This window comes from Salvelinus alpinus, chromosome 14, assembly GCF_045679555.1.
Source record: "Salvelinus alpinus chromosome 14, SLU_Salpinus.1, whole genome shotgun sequence".
NCBI classification, from domain to species: Eukaryota; Metazoa; Chordata; class Actinopteri; order Salmoniformes; family Salmonidae; genus Salvelinus; species Salvelinus alpinus.
Genome location: NC_092099.1, coordinates 37,589,902 through 37,609,044, shown reverse-complemented (window position 1 = coordinate 37,609,044; position 19,143 = coordinate 37,589,902). Strand labels below are relative to the sequence as shown.

General features: G+C 43.0%; 1 protein-coding gene across 1 annotated transcript in view; it reads right to left on the bottom strand.

Moving 5' to 3' along the window:
• The window catches only part of ttn.1 (titin, tandem duplicate 1), a 171,663-nt gene that overhangs the window by 9,406 nt on the left and 143,114 nt on the right, over positions 1 to 19,143 (bottom strand). Inside the window, exons 178-199 of the mRNA XM_071341458.1 lie at positions 17,267 to 19,033; positions 16,317 to 16,610; positions 15,904 to 16,188; positions 15,476 to 15,775; positions 11,837 to 13,999; positions 11,419 to 11,721; positions 11,010 to 11,315; positions 10,636 to 10,926; positions 10,237 to 10,536; positions 9,759 to 10,064; positions 8,742 to 9,206; positions 8,251 to 8,532; positions 7,530 to 8,123; positions 7,123 to 7,410; positions 6,724 to 7,023; positions 3,708 to 4,010; positions 2,690 to 2,992; positions 2,003 to 2,587; positions 1,595 to 1,897; positions 1,189 to 1,488; positions 473 to 1,048; positions 60 to 365 (exon numbers count right to left, since the gene is read on the bottom strand). Of these exons, the coding sequence (XP_071197559.1) occupies positions 60 to 365; positions 473 to 1,048; positions 1,189 to 1,488; positions 1,595 to 1,897; positions 2,003 to 2,587; positions 2,690 to 2,992; positions 3,708 to 4,010; positions 6,724 to 7,023; positions 7,123 to 7,410; positions 7,530 to 8,123; positions 8,251 to 8,532; positions 8,742 to 9,206; positions 9,759 to 10,064; positions 10,237 to 10,536; positions 10,636 to 10,926; positions 11,010 to 11,315; positions 11,419 to 11,721; positions 11,837 to 13,999; positions 15,476 to 15,775; positions 15,904 to 16,188; positions 16,317 to 16,610; positions 17,267 to 19,033 (10,920 nt within the window). The remainder of the gene's footprint in view (positions 1 to 59; positions 366 to 472; positions 1,049 to 1,188; positions 1,489 to 1,594; positions 1,898 to 2,002; positions 2,588 to 2,689; positions 2,993 to 3,707; positions 4,011 to 6,723; positions 7,024 to 7,122; positions 7,411 to 7,529; positions 8,124 to 8,250; positions 8,533 to 8,741; positions 9,207 to 9,758; positions 10,065 to 10,236; positions 10,537 to 10,635; positions 10,927 to 11,009; positions 11,316 to 11,418; positions 11,722 to 11,836; positions 14,000 to 15,475; positions 15,776 to 15,903; positions 16,189 to 16,316; positions 16,611 to 17,266; positions 19,034 to 19,143) is intronic.

Here is a 19,143-nt window from a genome sequence, read left to right as displayed (position 1 = left end):
AACATCTCATATTTGTACAAATATATGATCATGTAACTATATTGTGAGATACAACTTACCCATTGAACTCTTGATAAGGATGGGAGTAGGTATCTCCAGTGGCTCACTGTTGCCATAACGATTTTGAGCATACACACGGAAGAAGTACCCAGCGTTTACTACAAGGTTGGCAATGCGGCAGTTTGTGCCTGTGATGGACGAGGACACGAGTGTCCAGTCATCAACCTCCTTGTCTTCACGCTTCTCCACGATGTAGTTTGTGATCATTGATCCACCATCATCCTTTGGTGGTTTCCAGCTAATAATCACAGAGTTCTTCAACAGGGCATCAAGTACAATGGGACCTTCAGGCATTGCAGGTTTATCTGAAAACAAGAGGTAAATTAATCACAATTAGTTCGTAGTCACATTGTAAAAGACATTGTAGATCGTAAACAATTGGTAGATTTGTGCTAATTCAATGTAAAAGCACCTTGGATTTCAACGTTGATGAGAGTATCAGCTCTGCCAAAGTGATTGTGCAGTCTGACTCTGTATTTTCCTCCATGTACCCTGCGTTGCACATTCTTGATCACCAGGTGAGTGTAATGCTCTGTGTTTTCAATGCTGATATTCTCAGAAGCTACCACAGTTGTAGCTCCATAAAGCCACATGATCTTAGGCTCAGGGCGTCCAATGTAGGCAACATGTAGACGCAGAGTAGTGCCGCTTTCAGCATAGTAGGTATTCTTCAATGGGAAGTCAGGATTGAACTGTGGAGCAGCTTCCAAAACGAGAATGCCACTGGTTTCTGCTTCACCTGCATCATTGATAGCCTTGCATGTGTATTCTCCTTCATCCTCTTGCTGGTCTGTCATAATGGTCAGTGAATGGTTACGGCCATCAGAGCTCATCTCATATTTACGAGACTCGATTATCTCCTTGCCAGATTTATACCATTTGATATCGGGAAGAGGTCTACCAATAATCTGGCATTTCATAATTCCTGGTTGGTATAATTTAGTCGTAACTTCATCCATTTCTTTCCTCAGGCTTGGTTGAGTTCCAGCTGTTGGAAAAACAACAGTTAAATCATTATTTTAATTGTATCACCTTACTTTCGCAAGGTATTATAAACAAGTAATAATTAAAGGCAATGTAGTGTTCATCCATACAATTGTGAAATAATGAATTGCTTCAGTCACTTACCGCTCAGTTTGGTCTTGATGCATGTGGCTGTTCTGCGTGGTCTGCTGATTCCGGTCTCATTCTCAGCCATCACTCTGAACTCATACTCAGTGGCTTCGGCCAGACCAGTTATGGTGAACTTTTTCTCCTTGGTGCGTGTCTTGTTGCATTTCTTCCAGGTAGCCTCTGCAGACTTCCTGTATTCAACCCAGTAACCAAGGACCTCCTTTCCACCATCGCATTCTGGCGCCGCCCACTTGATGGCGACTGCGTCCTTTGTGACAGTTACTGTGTCAATCTCGCCTGGTTGGCTTGGTTTGTCTGGGAGACAGAGCAGGGCAAATGTAAAAACGTAGTAGTTCAATGTATATCCATGTCATCAATCATGACGTAACATTAGACATGGTTATCTAAATTCCTAACTCACCAAATGGATCTTTGCATGTGACTGGTTCGGATGCAGGTCCTGGTTCACTGTCTCCAATATCATTTTGAGCAATAACACGGAACTGGTATTCAGCATCAGCAGTGAGTCCAGGGATGGTAAACTGGGTTGAAACGACCTTCTTCTCATGACGAACCCATGTCTCAGAGGATACTGCTTTGTACTCAACATAGTATCCGGTAATGGCAGAGCCACCGTCATCCTTAGGTCTTGACCAAGACAGAGAGGCAGAGCTCTTAGTGACATCCATAACCTCTGGTGGGATGCTTGATGTCTCTGGGGGACCTGTTTTAATGAGAGAAAAAGCACGTTTTAGACTAGTATATATATTTATACTTTGCAGACTCATGTAATGACTGTTCAAAGAGGAATCAATGAAGTAATACTTACAGAGAGGAGTCTTCGGTATGAGGGGTTCTGTTGACTTCAGCGATCCACTGATACCGAATGTGTTTTCAGCTGTCACCTTGAAGTGATACTCTTGTCCCTCCTCGAGTCCCTTCACAACGAAAGATGTGTCCACCACCCTGGTTTCTACAGTGTACCAGGCTGTCTTGGGAACCTGCTGTCTCTCAACAATGTATCCAAGGATTTCAGAGCCACCATCATCTGAAGGAGCCTTCCATGTCAACTTAACAGATTGTGCCTGAACGTCTTCGTATCCAAGTGGTCCCTCTGGAGCAGTTGGACGGCCAATAACCTTCACCTTGATGTGAACGCTCTTCTTGCCACACTTGTTCTCAAGCAGTAGGTCATAAGTGCCAGAGTCGTCTCTTACTGCACCCTTGATTACCAGCTCAGTGCAGTCGTCATTGGAAGCGATCATTGCTCTCTCAGGCACGTCAGCGCCTTCCTTTGTCCACTTGCATGTAGGAACTGGTTTACCCTTGATGGGCACTGAGAGTTTGACAACACTGCCATATCTGACGACAAAGACATCCTTGTACTTGGCTTCCAGCTCATGATCAGGTTTTTCTGAAATTCAGAATGGTGAAATGGTTAGAAATGCAATTAATTCTTGTCACGGAACCAGAAAGTAAGCTTTGGAAATGGCAGTGTTTTTGCAGACGACTTTACCAAGCATTTCCGTCACAGTGACTGTTCCAGGGACCTCAGCGGGTTCTCCGGGTCCACCGGCGTTGCAAGCCATCACACGGAACTTGAACTCCTCTCCTTGCGGCATTTTGGTGAGTGTGTATTCACAGATCAGAGAAGGTGTTGTGTTACATTTGATCCAGGTGACTGAGCCTGCTTTCTGCATCTCAATCAGATAACCTGAGACCTTACATCCACCTTCCTCATCAGGAGGACTCCAGGCCAGGGACACTGATGATTTTGTGGTGTCTGTGACTCTTGGGTTCTGGGGTGAGCCAGGTGGATCTGCGAGGGTGAACCAATAAATGAATATCCTTGTCTCTATCTATCTCAATCTCCAATTATGTAAAATATACTGAGTATATCAAACATTAGGAACACCTTCCTAATATTGAGTTGCAACCCCCCTTTTGCTCTCAGAACCCATATACCTATGACAATTCGTCAGGGCATGTACTCTAAAATGCTCCAGAGGGATGCTGACCAATGTTGACTCCAATGCTGCCCACAATTGTGTCAAGTTGGCTGGATGTCCTTTTGGTGGTGGACCATTCTTGATACACACGGAAAACTGTTGAGTGTGAAAAACCCAGCAACGTTGCAGTTCTTGACACAAACCAGTAGCCCTGGCACCTACTACCATACCCCGTTCAAAGGCACTTAAATCTTTTGTCTTGCCCTTTCACCCTCTAAATGGCACACATACACAATCCATGTCTCAATTGTCGCAAGGTTTAAAAATCATTCTCTAACCTGTCTCCTCCCCTTCATCTACATTGATTGAAGTGGATTTAACAAGTGACATCAATAAGGGGTCATAGCTTTCACCTGTATTCACCTGATCAGTCTATGTCATGGAAAGAGCAGGTGTTCTTAATATTTTGTATACTGAGTGTATTTAATGTCTTTATCTAATATTTATCCTAAGTATATGCAATTCAATTCAATAAATGATACAAACAGTGATTTAATGGAATTAAATCCAATAAAGAGTACTTACCAACGGGATCAGTTGCCACTGCTGTTAAGGAGACAACACTTGGTTTGCCAACACCTCTAGCGTTGATTGCCGTTACTCTATGTTCATACTCAAGGCCTTCTATCAGACCTGTTGATCTGTATCTGGTCATGGTGACTGGGTTCTTGTTAGAACGCACCCATCTGTCAGATCTGACCTCCTTGCGCTCAATGATGTATCCAGACACCTCAGATCCACCATCATCCTCTGGTTCCAGCCATGCAATGGTCATGCCATCACGAGACATGTCAAATACTGCTGGTCTGCCTGGAGGTCCAGGGATGTCTGTAAACAAAAAAAACAAGATACATAGGGGGCACTATTTTCGGCTGGCGTTAAGGCGGCGATAGGGTCAAAGGCAAGTTAGTTTGCAATTTCGCCATGTAAAAAATGGCCCACTGGCATTTTCCAGCCATAACCCCAATTTCGGCAATTTACCTGTCTTATATCAGCTCGCTTGCGCTCAGATGGACAGGGTGGAAATATTAGAGGTGTGTCCTTAAAAACATGATCCAAAGTGCTCAATTCAGGCGGTGCTGATAAGGATATTTAAGACCAACCAAAAGCTGGTTTTAGCGGTAACATAGTTCGCTATGATATGAATTTTGGCAGCGGAAACGCAGCCTATCCAGTCGTATTGCACACTGCCTGTATGCACATGGAACAAGAGTAGCCTAATGTGCTTTTGGTGCCTGTATACTTTGTATTTAGAAACATAAAAAACATGTAGACCATGCAATACTTTTGGGTAAGCTGTCGTCAATAGGACTGGGATTGGATGCCTGTCGTTGGTTTCATGACTATCTAAAGGATAGAAGTCAGGCTGTTAGAGTCGATGGCATCCAGTCGGAGCCATTGGAGTTGGTTAAAGGGGTCCCACAAGGCTCTATACTCGGTCCATTACTGTTCACTCTCTACATAAACAATATCGGTGATGAGATAAGAAAGTGTCAAATTAATTTATATGCTGATGACACTGTCATGTACTCTATCGCTTCAACGGCTGACCAAGCATTATCACTATTGGAGACAGATTTTAAGATATTACAAGGGTCTTTAATACAGCTGAAACTTGTTTTAAGTGCAAAGAAAACACATTTTATGATTTTTAATAGGTTCAAAACGTTGGTTGAAAATACACTTGCACTTACGCGCTTAGATGGTTCTCGAATTAATCATGTCTCTGCATATGAATACTTAGGGATATGGTTGGATGATAAACTGTCTTTTAAAATGCATATTGACGAACTTTGTAAACGGCTAAAAATCAAGTTAGGCTTCTTCTATAGAAACAGGACATGTATGTCCTCTACAAATAGAAGACAAATTGTGCAAGCTACTTTTATGTCTGTTATAGATTATGGGGATATGATCTACATGCATGCTACGGCATCAACACTTAAATCGCTGGATGCTACTTATCATTGCGCACTTAGGTTTATTATGGGTGCTAGCTACAGAACTCACCACTGTGTTTTATATCAAAATGTGGGTTGGACTTCGCTGTCCATGAGACGAGAACAACATGCTCTCGTGTTTGTCTATAAAGCACTTCTGAATAAACTACCTTCTTATTTATCATCACTCATCAATATTAGAATTAGAATTCCTAAAACCAGGTCTCAACATGGATTACACTTGAGGCCCATGCGATCTCCACAGAGTTGGGTATGGCTGCCTTTTCCTGTAACGCTCCTTGCCTCTGGAATAGCCTGCAGACTAAACTTAAACTTGAGACTCTTGTCCCCCTTGCCCATTTTAAATATTTATTGGAGGATTTTATTTTTGTATTGCTTGTAACTGTTTTGGGTAATGCAAGTTCTTGTGCTGTTAGGGGAATAACCTATGTGTAAATGTAATAATCTGCTGCTGTATTTGTTTGTGTTATCTGTGATCGTTTTGTGTAGTTTCCTAATCATTGTACCTAAACTGTATGTGTAAACATGTATACGCAGGGCCCAGCTGTAAAAGAGACCTTGGTCTCAGTCTGTGTTCCTTGTAGAAATAAAGGTATAATAAAATAATGTTTTTTTCCATTTTGTTTTATTTAAAAAATCAAGCATAACCTCCCCTTTTTTTGTCTGCCCAATGCAAAAGTAGTCAAGCCCATTGATAAAGGTTTTCGCTCCTGAGAGGATTTTTTTAGCTCCTGCTTAGAAATACATCTTAATCACCAAAGCTTTATTAAAATATCAAGTTTGAGAGGAGTGAAACAGTGAGCTGACATTCCCTTTTCTTCTATGCATTGTAGGCAGGTCCACATTATTTTATCCATGCAAGTCCTGTTTTGGACGTGCGTAAAACCCCTCCATGATGTAGGCTACGTGTCCATGCCCACCATGAAACGAGAGATGAGATCTGTGAATACCAATGTATTTAGAAGTTATCAGTGAAAATTGCTTGTTTTCCATTTAAAGTATTCAAAACCCATGGCCTACTATAACGAAGGCTGGTTCAACAGCAATGCGTCTTTTTTATATCTTGCCGTTGTATTTTTATTTTATTTATTTTATTTGAACCTTTATTTAACTAGGCAAGTCAGTTAAGAACAAATTCTTATTTACAATGACGGCCTACCCCGGCCAAACCCAGACGACGCTGGGCCAATTGTGCGCAGCCCTATGGGATTCCCAATCACAGCCGGTTGTGATACAGCCTGTTTGGCATGTCCATGCTCAGCCATAACGCACCATGGAGCAAGTTCTGATTGGCCAGTGACAGGCCTAGCCTCGACACACCCACAACTTGTTTATTCATCAAAACCTAGCCCTTTCACTCCAAAGCCAATAAGTGTGCCGATAATTGTGATAGTGAAAATATAAAAAATATTTTTGACACACCCCTGAACCTATAGCTCGACCGCATGCGCTTAAATTTACCATCGCTTTAGGTTTGTTAAAATAGAGCCCAGGATATTCATTCCTGTTTGCTTCTGTTTTTTTAAATAAAGAGCAACGACTCAAGTATGCTACATGATATAGTATAAAACATGTCTTACTCGTTGCGCTCTTGCACATCACAACTTCAGACTGCAGCCAGTTACCAACACCGTAGCGATTGACTGCTGCGGCACGGAACATGTATTCATCTCCTTCTGTCAGTTTGACGAAGGTGAATGTTGGTCTACTGACTGAGTCAGATACTGGCAGCCATCCAGGACGGTGGGCTTCACGCTGCTCAACAACATAGCCGCTGACAGGGGCACCTCCGTTTCTCTCTGGAGGATCCCAGCTGATGGTCACTGAGGTGGCATCAACCCCATCAAACCTGACTGGTCCTTTAGGCTCATCAGGTTTGTCTGAAGAAAAAAAACAAAGGAAAGGTACTGTCATTGTCTTATATTCATAACTTACTGTACGTGAAGACCTCCGTTTGTGTTATGATAGAAGTTACATACCAAGAATGATCACTTTAATGATCTCAGATGTCTCTCCTGTGACGTTCTTCACTTCAAGAGTGTAGTTACCGCTGTCGTCGATGGAAGTATCAAGCACGGTTAGCTTAGAGAACTTTCCAGTGGTCTGAATCTTCGTACGCTGAGTGATCTTCAGCTTCTGACCACTGAAGTACCATGAGCAAACTGGTGGGGGTCTACCGACTATTGGCAAGTGCAGCTCAAGTGGTTTACCAGCCAACACATTGACAAACTTCTGTGGGATACTAGATAGATCAACCTTTGGCAGAACTGTAAAACAGAAAGATATGTTATGTAAAAATGTGCTTGAATAGTTGATAGGTTAGTTCAATTAGATATATAGATTATATATATATATGAAGCATTTATGAAGATTACACATTTCAAACCTCTTTGTTCTTGGACTGTTACGGCTGCAACAAGCTCCTTTGGTGCACTGGCTCCCCTGCTGTTAACAGCTCTGACTCTGAACATAAACTGATCTTTCTCAGTCAAAGAAGTCATAGTGAACTCAAAGTCAGTTGTCTTCACTGTTGTCACCTTCATCCATTTGTCTGTGCCAAATTTACAAGCTTCAATGATGTAGCCTGTGAGTCTGCTTCCACCGTCATGCTCTGGTTTCTCCCATCCAAGTGTTACTGTGGTCTTGGTGATATCCACAACCTCCAGTGTCGCAGGGGGCAAAGGCACCTCGCACACCAAAATTACATCAGGGGTTTCACATGGCTCTCCCACACCGTACAGGTTTTCTGGGAGGACTCTGAAGTAATACAGCATTCCCTCGAAGAGTCCGTCGATTTTGTATGATGTCTTGCTGCATTTGGATGTCACAGTCTTGTAAGCTCTCATTGATGCTTCGCGTCTCTCAATGATGTAATTATTCACTGGTGCTCCACCATCAACAGTAGGAGGATCCCATGCAATGGTAATGGAGTCCTTCTCAAGTTCCTTGATCTTAATTGGGCCAGTTGGACCAGGTGTATCTGAAAAGAGGAAGCACATTTAAGGTTAAACATATATATACCTATGACAGCATTCTATGACAGCATTCTATAACAACTGGGTAAAGACTTATATTCAAAAAATTTACATAACATCATCAAATCTTACCATAGACCTTGACAATAATGGTAGCTGTCTTTTCGCCAGATTCATTCTTTGCCTCAATGGTATATTTGCCAGCATCATAGCGGTGCACTTTGTCAATAATGATTTGTGTGGAAGTTTTAGTGACTTCAATGAAACCACGGTTGTTGAGGTCGACACCAGGTTTGCTCCAGGTAACTGCAGGGATTGGTCGTCCAATGACTGTGGCAAAGAGACGAAGAGAACCTCCGGCTCTCAGGCAGATGGTCTTTGTCATATCATCATGAAGCTCAATATCAGGAGTTTCTGGGTTAAAAGATAGGCAATTATTAATTTCACGGGAAACTATCAAACTGAATCAAAACGAATGAAGGAAAAATCACAATGTGTAGGCTACAATTGTGTTTGTTTGTTTGTGGGAGGAATTTTTAACTCATGGTTCATGGATTCAAGTTCTACGGTTGTAATGCTGAATCATTCCTATTCCTTAGCCTAGGCTAGTGATCCTAACTCACCAATTTTCTCGATAACCTCGACTGCTGCGCAGGCTCTACTAAATTCACCGACTCCATTGAAGTTAACTGCAGCCACTCTGAAGCGGTACATCTTGCCAGTTGTAAGGCCAGTCACAACGTGTTCTGTGAGTCTCAGGTTCTTCTCATGGGCCTTAACCCACACACCTGTACCTTCCTCTTCCTCCTCCTCCTCTTCCTCATCGCCTTCCTCCTCCTCCGACTCTTCCTCCACAAACACAACTGTTTTCTTGGCTCCTAGACTGGCTCCCTTCGAAACTACTTTCTCAGGTACCTTCTCAGGTTTTGGCTCAGGCGGCTTCTCAGCTCCCTCCTCCTGGTCTTGCATCTCCAGAACGTATCCGATTATATCAGAACCTCCGTCCTCCAAGGGTCTGGTCCAAGCAAGGCTGACACTGTCCTTGGTAGTATCGATAATACGTGGAATTGTGGGAGGTGGAGGAGTACCTGAGGGACATACAATATTAACAGTCAGTAACTAACTTTTTTTAAATTTTATTTTTTACATACAATCCACCTGTAGTAAAGCCACTCAACATTTACATTACATTCCAGTCATTTAACAAACACTCCCATCCAGAGAGACCCACAAGCGCAATCAGGGTCAAACGCCCTGCTCAAGGGCACATTGGCAGATCCCCCACCCAGCCGATTCTGGGACCCAAACCAGTGACCTCTCGGCCACTGGCCCAATGCTCCAAACTGCCAGGACACCTGCCGACTCCAACCATCCAAGAGCCCACACCCTACCCCCTCTCGGAAACCGCCCCACAACCATCCAAGACCCCCCAATCTTCACCCCTTCGGAGCCAGTCCAACCCAACCAAACAACCACCCACCCGATGTGCCAATGAGAGAAAGAAAAAGACAAGAACAAGAAACACAACAACAGGACAACAGTCAGTAACTTAACAGTATTAAATTAACTTAGTTTAACTTCTTTAACAGTGTACTGGTAACATAGAATATTGTGCAATAGATGAATTGTAGGGCACTTACTTGTTGGTGTTCTGCAGACAGCATAGAGAGACAGCTCACTGGGTTCACCCTCACCAGCCTTGTTGACAGCTGATACACGGAACTGGTAGATGTTGCCCTCCACGAGGCCAGTTATCTTGAAGCTTGTGTCCATAAGTGTGGCATCTCTGTTCACCTTGATCCATCTGGCACTCTTCTTTTCATGTTTCTCAATCAGATAGCCAGTTATAGGACTGCCACCGTCGCTCTCTGGTTTTAGCCATTCAATGCTAGCAAAATCTTTTCCTACAGCAAGAATCTCTGGTGTGCCAGGAGCAGATGGGACAGCTGTAATATGACAGAATAATTTATTGTTAGATTATCATCTCAATCTCAATCATTTATTTGTATTTATTTATCCTTTATTTATTCAGGAGAGCATATTGAGATAGAAAGCAATAGAAAGCAATAAAATATCATGTTGCAAGATAATATGAAAGATGGAAGATGTTCTACTTACTGAACATGTTTCTGGCGATGATAGGACCAGATTGCAGTGGAACGCCGGATCCATACTTGTTGACACCTCTCACGCGGAAGAGGTACTCAGTGTTCTTGAACAGTCTAGTGATCTCACAGGTGTGTTCCTTGCACTCAGCTTCCATGATCACCCAGTTGAGTCTGTTGGTGTCGCGTCTCTCAACAATGTAATGTGTCACCGGGTCACCACCACTCTCCAGAGAGGGTTTCCAAGACACAGTGCATTTCTCTTCAGAAATATGGCTGATGGTGATTTTGCCGTCAGGAGCACCAGGTGTATCTGAAAGGAACACATTAATTTATGGTATGAGATCAAGGTAAGCCCCATTTGTTTCAAACTTTGTCATTTAATTTCTTTATTTACTTTTTTTACACTTACCAAGTACTTGCACGTTAACTTCGGCTGACTTGATGCCACTGGCGTTCTTTACAGTGAGAACGTACTTCCCGGTATCATCTCTGTCACAGAATTTGATAATGGCCATGGCACGTGTGCTGGTGTACTGCAGGGAGTACTTCTCACACAGCTCCAGTTCCTTATCTCCCTTGGCCCAGAACACTTTGGGGTCAGGTTTACCACCAACAGCAGCATCCAGAACAAGGTCTGAGCCGGCTCTGATTGTAACCGTGTCAACCAGAAGTTTGCTGTCGAGGTCTGCCTTTGGAGGAGCTACGAAAAGAAAAGAGAAAGAATCCGACTTAATAAATGATAATATAATTTAAAGTCAATGTATTTAAAAGTATATATCTTACTGTATTCTGCTTTGCATGTGACTGCGCCGGTTGACTCTGAAGGCATACTGAAAACTTGGTTGGAGTTCTTGGCAATGACTCGGAACTCGTAGACCTCTCCTTCACCAAGTGCAGTGATCGAGAAGTTATTTTCTGTGACATTGGTGTAGTTACACTTCAGCCAGCGACCTTCGCCAGTGATGGTGTATGGCTTGCGCTCAACAATGTAACCCACAATTGGGAAGCCACCATCGTCAAGTGGTGTAGACCATTTGATGGACACTGTAGATCTGCCCACCTCAGTTACTTCTGGTCTACCAGGAGGATCTAGACACAAGATTAATAGGAATCATGATTATGCTTTCCTTAAACACATGTATTATAGACATGTAATAGTATCCCAAAGTTTTTTGGGGAAATCAGAACTCACCAACTGGATTTTGAGCCACCATAGGCTTGGATGCCTCGCTAGCTTTGCCGAGGCCACCACTGTTCATTGCAAAGACACGGAACTGGTACGAAAGGCCTTCAATAAGTCCCTCTACTCTGTAGTCACATTCAAAGCATGGGATCTTGTTCTCCCTCACCCAAAGGATGTTGTTTCGTTCTTTCTTTTCAATCCAGTATCCAGTCACCTTGCTACCACCATCGTGGTATGGCTCCTCCCAGCGAATGTGGCAGGTGGTGGAAGCCACGTTGTATACAGAAGGTCTGGTTGGTGCACCAGCAGGACCTATTATCAACACAAACAATATCACTCAATTTCAGTTGATACTTTTCACTCTTAACAATTAACGTGTGAAAAAAGGAAACATGTGAAGCATAGATTTCTCTTAACTTATACTCACCGAATGGATTCTCAGCGACAATGGTCTCAGATTCAGTTGATTTGCTTGTGCCAAATCTGTTCTCAGCACTGACGCGGAAGGTGTATTGCATGTACTTTGTCAGATGTCCCACACTGAGGTTGGTGCGTTTCACACTGGAGTTGATGAGTGTCCAGGCAGTGGAGCCAGATTCACGCTTCTCAACGATGTAGTTGGTGATATCTGTTCCACCGTCATCCTCTGGTGCTTCCCAAGCAATCTCACATGATTCTGATGTTATGGATGAAACTTCAACGGGTCCAACGGGGGGGCCAGGTCTTCCAATGACATTGACAGTAACGAAGAACGTCTTGGATCCAGCAGAATTTTCCAGACTGAGGAAGTATCTGCCACCATCGCCCCTCATGGCGTCTCTGACAGACAGGGTTGTTCTGTCTTTGACAGTCTTGATTGCAACCCTTTCAGTATCTTTCAGCCTCATCTCCTCCAGTTTCCAGATTACCTTCGGTGCTGGTCTACCAGTGATGGGCACATCGATGGTGAAGGTATTACCCACTTTACAGATGACCTCCTGGTTAGATATTTCACTGAGATCTGCAGTTGGTTCAATCTGTGGCTCTTTGATTACCACTGAGGATAGTGCTTCTCTTGGTAAGCTGTTGCCTGCATCGTTCTTTGCCTTAACGCGGAACTCATACTCTGCAGTCCTACATAATTCTAGAGTGATGCTCTCGTTCTTGGTCTCACCACCAACGACCCATTTATCTGTGGTCTTTGCCTTATGCTCAATGATGTAGCCTGTGATACGACTACCACCGTCGTGCTCGGGTTTGACCCAGGAGAGTGTTGCTGTAGTGTCTGTGACGTCCACAACATCCAATCTCATTGGTGAAGAAGGCTCTGCAGTAGCAATAATGGGATCTATCGTCTCAAAAGGTTCACCAATACCGTACTGGTTCTCTCCTGAGACTCTGAAAAAGTAGGGAACACCTTCCAGAAGATCCTGAATATGTAAGGATAGCGCAGTGACCTTGCCACCGGATTGGTTCCAGGTACGACGACTTGCCTCACGCCTCTCTACAATGTAATGTTGAACGCGAGCTCCACCTTCATTAGCTGGAGGTTCCCAAACCAGTGTCAGTGCTCCTCTGGACACTTCTGCAAAGGCAATAGGTCCTGGAAGTCCAGGTGTATCCAATACCTTTACAATGAAATCAACTTCCCTTACGCCACTGCTGTTCTCCAGAGTAAGAGTGTATCTTCCAGAATCGTATCTGGTACACTTTTCTATCGTTAGAGCAGTGTAGGTCTCTGTAGTAGTAATATCTGTCATGACACCAAGTTCTTCTTCATCTTCTTTACTCCATTTAACTGAAGGAGTTGGTTTTCCTTTGTAGGCGATACGGAGACAGACGGTGCCTCCCTTCTTCACAATGTGTGTATGTTTGAAGGTAGCGTCAATATCAACGTCAGGTTTTACGTGTCTGTCCACAGCCTGTACTGGCTCAGGAATCTCTTGCTCCTCTCCCTTTCCAATACTATTCTGGGCAGAAACACGAAGCAGGTAGTATGAACCAGTTTCCAAACCAGTTGCAACGTATTTTGTATCATTGACCAGATCCTCATTGATTCTGATCCATTCTCTGGTATCCTCTTCTTTCTCTTCCTCCTCCTCCTCCTCCTCCTCTTCTGAGCTGTCTACCACCTTCTTAGGTTTAGCTAGTATTTCTTTTAGTTCTCCCTCAGATACCTTGTGCAACTCAATGACGTATCCATGGATGGGACTGCCACCATCATCTTTAGGCTTGGTCCATTCCAAACTGATAGTTGTATCTGTAGAGTCGGTTACATGAACCACAGATGAAGCGCATGCAATATCTTTTGGCTCGCTGGCTTTAATGGCCATTGAGATGTTACTCGGTGCTCCGATACCGGCGTTGTTTACTGCCATCACACGGAACTCATACTCCATATCTTCAGTGAGATGATCCACCCGGTGAGCAGGCTCCACAATGGGCTTCTTTGACCTCACCTTGTCCCAGCGGACAGTCTTCTTCTCACGTTTTTCAACAATGTAGTACTGAATAGGATTTCCTCCATCAGATGTGGGTGCTTCCCATGCCAGTGTGATACTGTCTCCAGAAACTGCAGTGGAATCAGGTGTGCCAGGTGCATCAGGAGTAGCTGTAGGAAAAGGGGGTAAAAAAATATAAAGACATTTTGATAAAGTGAGCTGTTAAATTCCAAAATCATATTCAGACTTGGGGCTCTATTTTCGGCTGGCATTGAAGCGGCGCTAGTATCAAACGCATGTTAGTTTGCAATTTCGTCATGTAAAAACTGGCGCTGGCATTTTCCAAGCCCAACGCCAGGTTCAGTAATTTACCTATTTTATATCAGCTCCCTTGCGCTCAGAGGGGCAGGCTGAAAATATTAGAGGTGTGTCCTTAAAAACATGATCCAAAGTGCTAATTTCAAGCAGCACTGATAAGGCTATTTAAAGACCAACCAAAAGCTTATTGTAGCAGTAATGCAGTTGGTTATGGCATGAATTTTGACAGCGGAAACACAGCCTATCCAGCCATGACACACATTGCCCACATGCGCATGGAACAAGAGTAGCCTAATGTGCTTTTGGTGCCTGTATACTTTGTATTTAGAAACATAAAAAACATGTTTTTTCCCATTTTGTTTTATTTGAGCATAGTCTCTCCTCTCAATTAAGGCTTTTTTATCTGCCCAATGCAAGAATGAAGTAGTCAAGACTGTGGATAAAGGGTTTGGCTCCTGATACCGCTTGGAAATAAATCTTAATCACCAAAGCTTTATTAAAATATAAAGTTTGAGAGGAGTTAAACAGTGAGCTGACATTCCCTTTTTATCTATGCATTGTAGGCAGGCCGAGATTATTTTGGACGTGCTTAAAACCCCCTCCATGATATAGGCTATGTGTCCATGCCCATCATGAAATGAGAGATGAGAGCCTCTGTGAATACTGGTGAACCTCATATTTAGAAGTTACCTGTAATCTGTAAAAATTGCTTGTTTTCCGTATCATATGTTCAAAACTCACTTAGGTCTACTATAACAAAGGCTGGTTCAACAGCAATGCGTGTCTTTTTTATCCTGGCGGTTTTATGATATAATGACATTTATTTTTGTTACATTTTATTACAACCAAACTGATTCATCTTCCTGGTTTTATGGTAATAACGTCCTTGGCACACTTGCAATGCGACTTCTTGAGATGTGTGAATGCGATCTGATCTGTAAGATGGTTCTGATTATGTTCATAAAATATAGGCCTATTTGGGAGCAGTATAAGTGTGAGTGGACATTCTCCCTTTCTATTTATATTGGATCTTTGTCCAGCTACTGTGAAAAGTTGGAATGTGCGTTGTTTTATTATTTTATGCCCACGAGGAGAAATTATGATGGCTGTAAGTGTGACATAGCGTATTTAAAACAAGTTGTTGTTTCGTTTTATTTAGAATTTGATTATAATTATTTGTTCTCTTTTTAGGCCTTATCAATAATTAATTTAATCTAGTTTATTGACAGTGTTTGGCATGTCCATGCTCAGCCATAATGCAATTTACATTACGCCTAGCCCCTATATCAGTGTGAATGCTATTGAAGCTATTGAGCCCTTGGACTTACTATATTGCATTTGTGCAATGATGGGACTTGAATCCAATGGTCGGCCGGTACCAAACCTGTTGACAGCAGAAACACGGAACTGGTACTCATTGGTCTTCATCAGCTTGGTGGCGTGGTATACTGTTTCTTTACAGCAATCCGAGACAAGTGCCCATGAGATCTTAGAGGTCTCACGCTTCTCAACAATGTAGTGAGAGATGTCAGAGCAGCCGTCGTTCTCCGGTGGATTCCATGTGAGGGTCACTTTTCCTTCAGAGATATCACTGAAAATGATAGGTCCCACCGGCTCTCCAGGAGTATCTAGATTAGAATAGAGAATCATTAACATTTGACATGTACAGTACAAGTCTGATTCACTATCTACAATGATGTCAAACAAGATAAATCACAGTGCTATTTGAATGTTGTGACAATAAAATGAAACCAACCATGGACTTGGACAATGATGTCCTCCTTCTTGGTTCCTTGGCTATTGGTGGCTTCCACTGTGTAAGTTCCTTTGTGACTGCGGTCAGCATCACGTACAAAGAGCATGCTTGATCCAGCAACTGTGGTGGTGTCCATCATCGACTTGGTGATTTGCACGCCGTCTCTGAACCACACAACCTTGGGCTGTGGTCGTCCAGTGATCGATACTTTTAGTCTCATATTGTCTCCTGCCTTGATTGTGAGTCCCTCAAAATACTCTGCGCCAAACTCAATGTTTGGAGAAGCTGGAAAGACAAAAGGTGTACATGTACATCATTAGTGTTTTGTATATTACAAAGCAAAACATATTGCATATTCATATTATCATGTCAAATGTATTATTTTTATTTCAATATATCATGTATTCCCTTACCACTTTCATCTCTGACCACGATGTGTCCAGATGAGTTGGATGGGGGACTCACTACGCCAATAGCATTTCTTGCAATAATTCTGAACTCATAGCGTTCATTGCAAGCAAGACCAGTGACAGTAAACTGGGTGTCGTGGACATCAGTGAAGTTGCTCTTCAGCCAGCGGCCCTGTCCTTGGCGTTTTTCAACATTGTAAGCCACAATCTTGCTGCCGCCATCACGTTTGGGTGCGTCCCATTTCAGGGCGACAGAATTGCTGGTCACATCAGTGTAGTCAGGTTGACCAGGTGGATCTAAAAAAGGAACACATTTTTTTATCATTCACTTTCACATGTTTGAATCACACATGGACTAAGTCTGGGAACGTGCTTATATCACTTGGTTTATACTTCCCTATTACATAAGCTATTCATGGTACTTGCACTTTCAAAGGCATTGGATTTCATACCATCATTGTGTTGATTGTAAGAATCTGTACGTTAAAGTCACAAACAGCAGTTGCTAAATCCATTTCTGGACTTATAAAATAAAGATTTGTACCTAATGATTCTTGAAGAATATAACATATAAATGCTAGGTTCCCCACCAGAACCTAAAATATGTTCCCCACCAGAACTTAAAATATAAGCTTGTTTTACTCCAATGTTTGTAAAAAAATGTAAACAAACACTAATTATCCTCAAAACATGGTTAAACATATAATTTTGATATCATGGATGATCAGTCGTTGCATCTATAGCTCTATCTATGAATTTGATTGTGGTTACATTTCTCCAGCCCCATCTCTCAGCTTGTTATTGTTTCTACTGCTGAATGCCACTTTAATGAAAAGGTATGCTGCACCCATTGCTGACCTGAAACTCACTGCCTTGTTCAGCCCGGGGATTAATAACAGTATACCATTATTAACAGAAAACCATGATTAGTTTCCATTTGAATAAGGACTTACCAACTGGAGAAACTGCCATGGTGGTGTTGCTTTCGTCACTCTTGCGGCTGAATCCGGCATCATTCTGAGCGTAGACTCTGAATTGATATTCCAGTCCTTCAATAAGGCCAAGAATTCTGTAGTCTGTTCCAGCGATAGCCACAGTGTTGACCTTCTGCCACATGACACTGTTCTTCTCCTTCTTCTCAACATGGTAGCCCTTGACTGGACAGCCACCATTGAAGACGGGCAGCTCCCACTGAATTGTCATTCCGTCGTTGGTGACGTTGTACACAACAGGCTTTCCTGGTGGACCTGCAGGCCTGAACTGGTGTTTAGCGACAACGCTTGGTGACACCAGCGGCTCACTGACTCCATATATATTCTCAGCACGCACTCTGAACTGGTACCCTATTCCCTTGATCAAGTTGGGCACCTTGAATGTTGTGTCAGTGACACTAGAGCATGCCATCTTCCAGTCATTCTGAGATGTGTCGCGCTTCTCTACAGAGTAGCAAGTGATTTCTCCACCTCCGTAATCATTTGGCTCCTCCCAGGATATTGTGACACTGTCTGCTCTGACCTCATCAAAGTTGATGGGTGCGACAGGCTTTGATGGTGGTCCGCGAGTTATGACAAAAACGTTGAAGGATTTTCTGTACACCCTGTTATCAAGAGTAAGTGTGTATTTCCCACCATGCTCTGGTCTCACATTCTTGATCATGAGAACAACTTTGTTGTCTGTTTTCCTGAAGCGTACTAGTTCGCTCTCCTTCAGTGGCATATTGTCCTTAAGCCAATACGTGGCAGGTCTGGGTTTACCCTTATAGGGCAATTCAATGTGTACATTATGGCCCACACGGACACTGATTTCCCCACCTGGATACTCATCCAGGTTGGCCTCTGGTGGGATGACAAAGTCCTTCACTTCAATTGGTCCAATTTCAGTGAAGTCACCCTTCCCCTTTTCATTTCTGGCGGCAACTCTGAAATTCATTTGTGAGGTTTCTTTGAGTTTTGGTACTTCGTGTTCACATTGTTTGCTGCAGCCGGCAGCTGCCCAGTCCTCTTCACCCTTGAGTCTCTTCTCAATGACGTAGTCAGATATGATGCTTCCACCATCATAATCAGGCTTCACCCACTGCAGTGTTACAGAGGTCTTTGAGGCATCCTTCATAGAAACTTCTTTGACTGGACCAGGAGTTTCTGTAGCTTTTACTGGTTCAACTGTGCTGCAAGGATCACTTATTCCAAATTCATTCTCTGCTGATACACGGAAGAAGAAGGATGTTTTCTCTGAGAGATCTTCAATGGTATAAAATTGTTCTGTGCATTTGGTTGTCACACTAGAGTAGGATCTCTTGGATGAGTCTCTCTTTTCAATTATGTAATTGGTAATATCAGCACCACCATCAAGTTCAGGTTCTTCCCAGCACATGGTTACTTTACCACGAGTGACATCCTTCAACACCAGGTTCGTGCAGACAGCTGGTGAGTCTTGAACCTTCACAGACAGTGTCATTGACTTTGGCTCTCCTACACCGTTTTCAATCTTCACAGTGTACCTACCAGTGTCATTACGGCTGACTTCTGGAATAACAAGGGTTGATGTAGTATCTGTGTGGTGGATTTCATATTTTTTATTATTGTCGATGTTCTCGTCTCCGAACATCCAAGTAGCACTAGGTGCAGGTCTGCCCTTGAGGGGCACTGTGATCTCCACATCCTGCTTGGCTTTTACGATGTAGTGAGTTCTCATGGCAACATCTGGATCGAAGATAGCTTCCTCTGTAAAAATCATTAAAAGATACATACTTTATTTACTGCCTTTTCACTACTAGGAAAAGGGACAAAATCTTATGAAACAAAATGTCAATGTAGATGCAATGAAACCATGA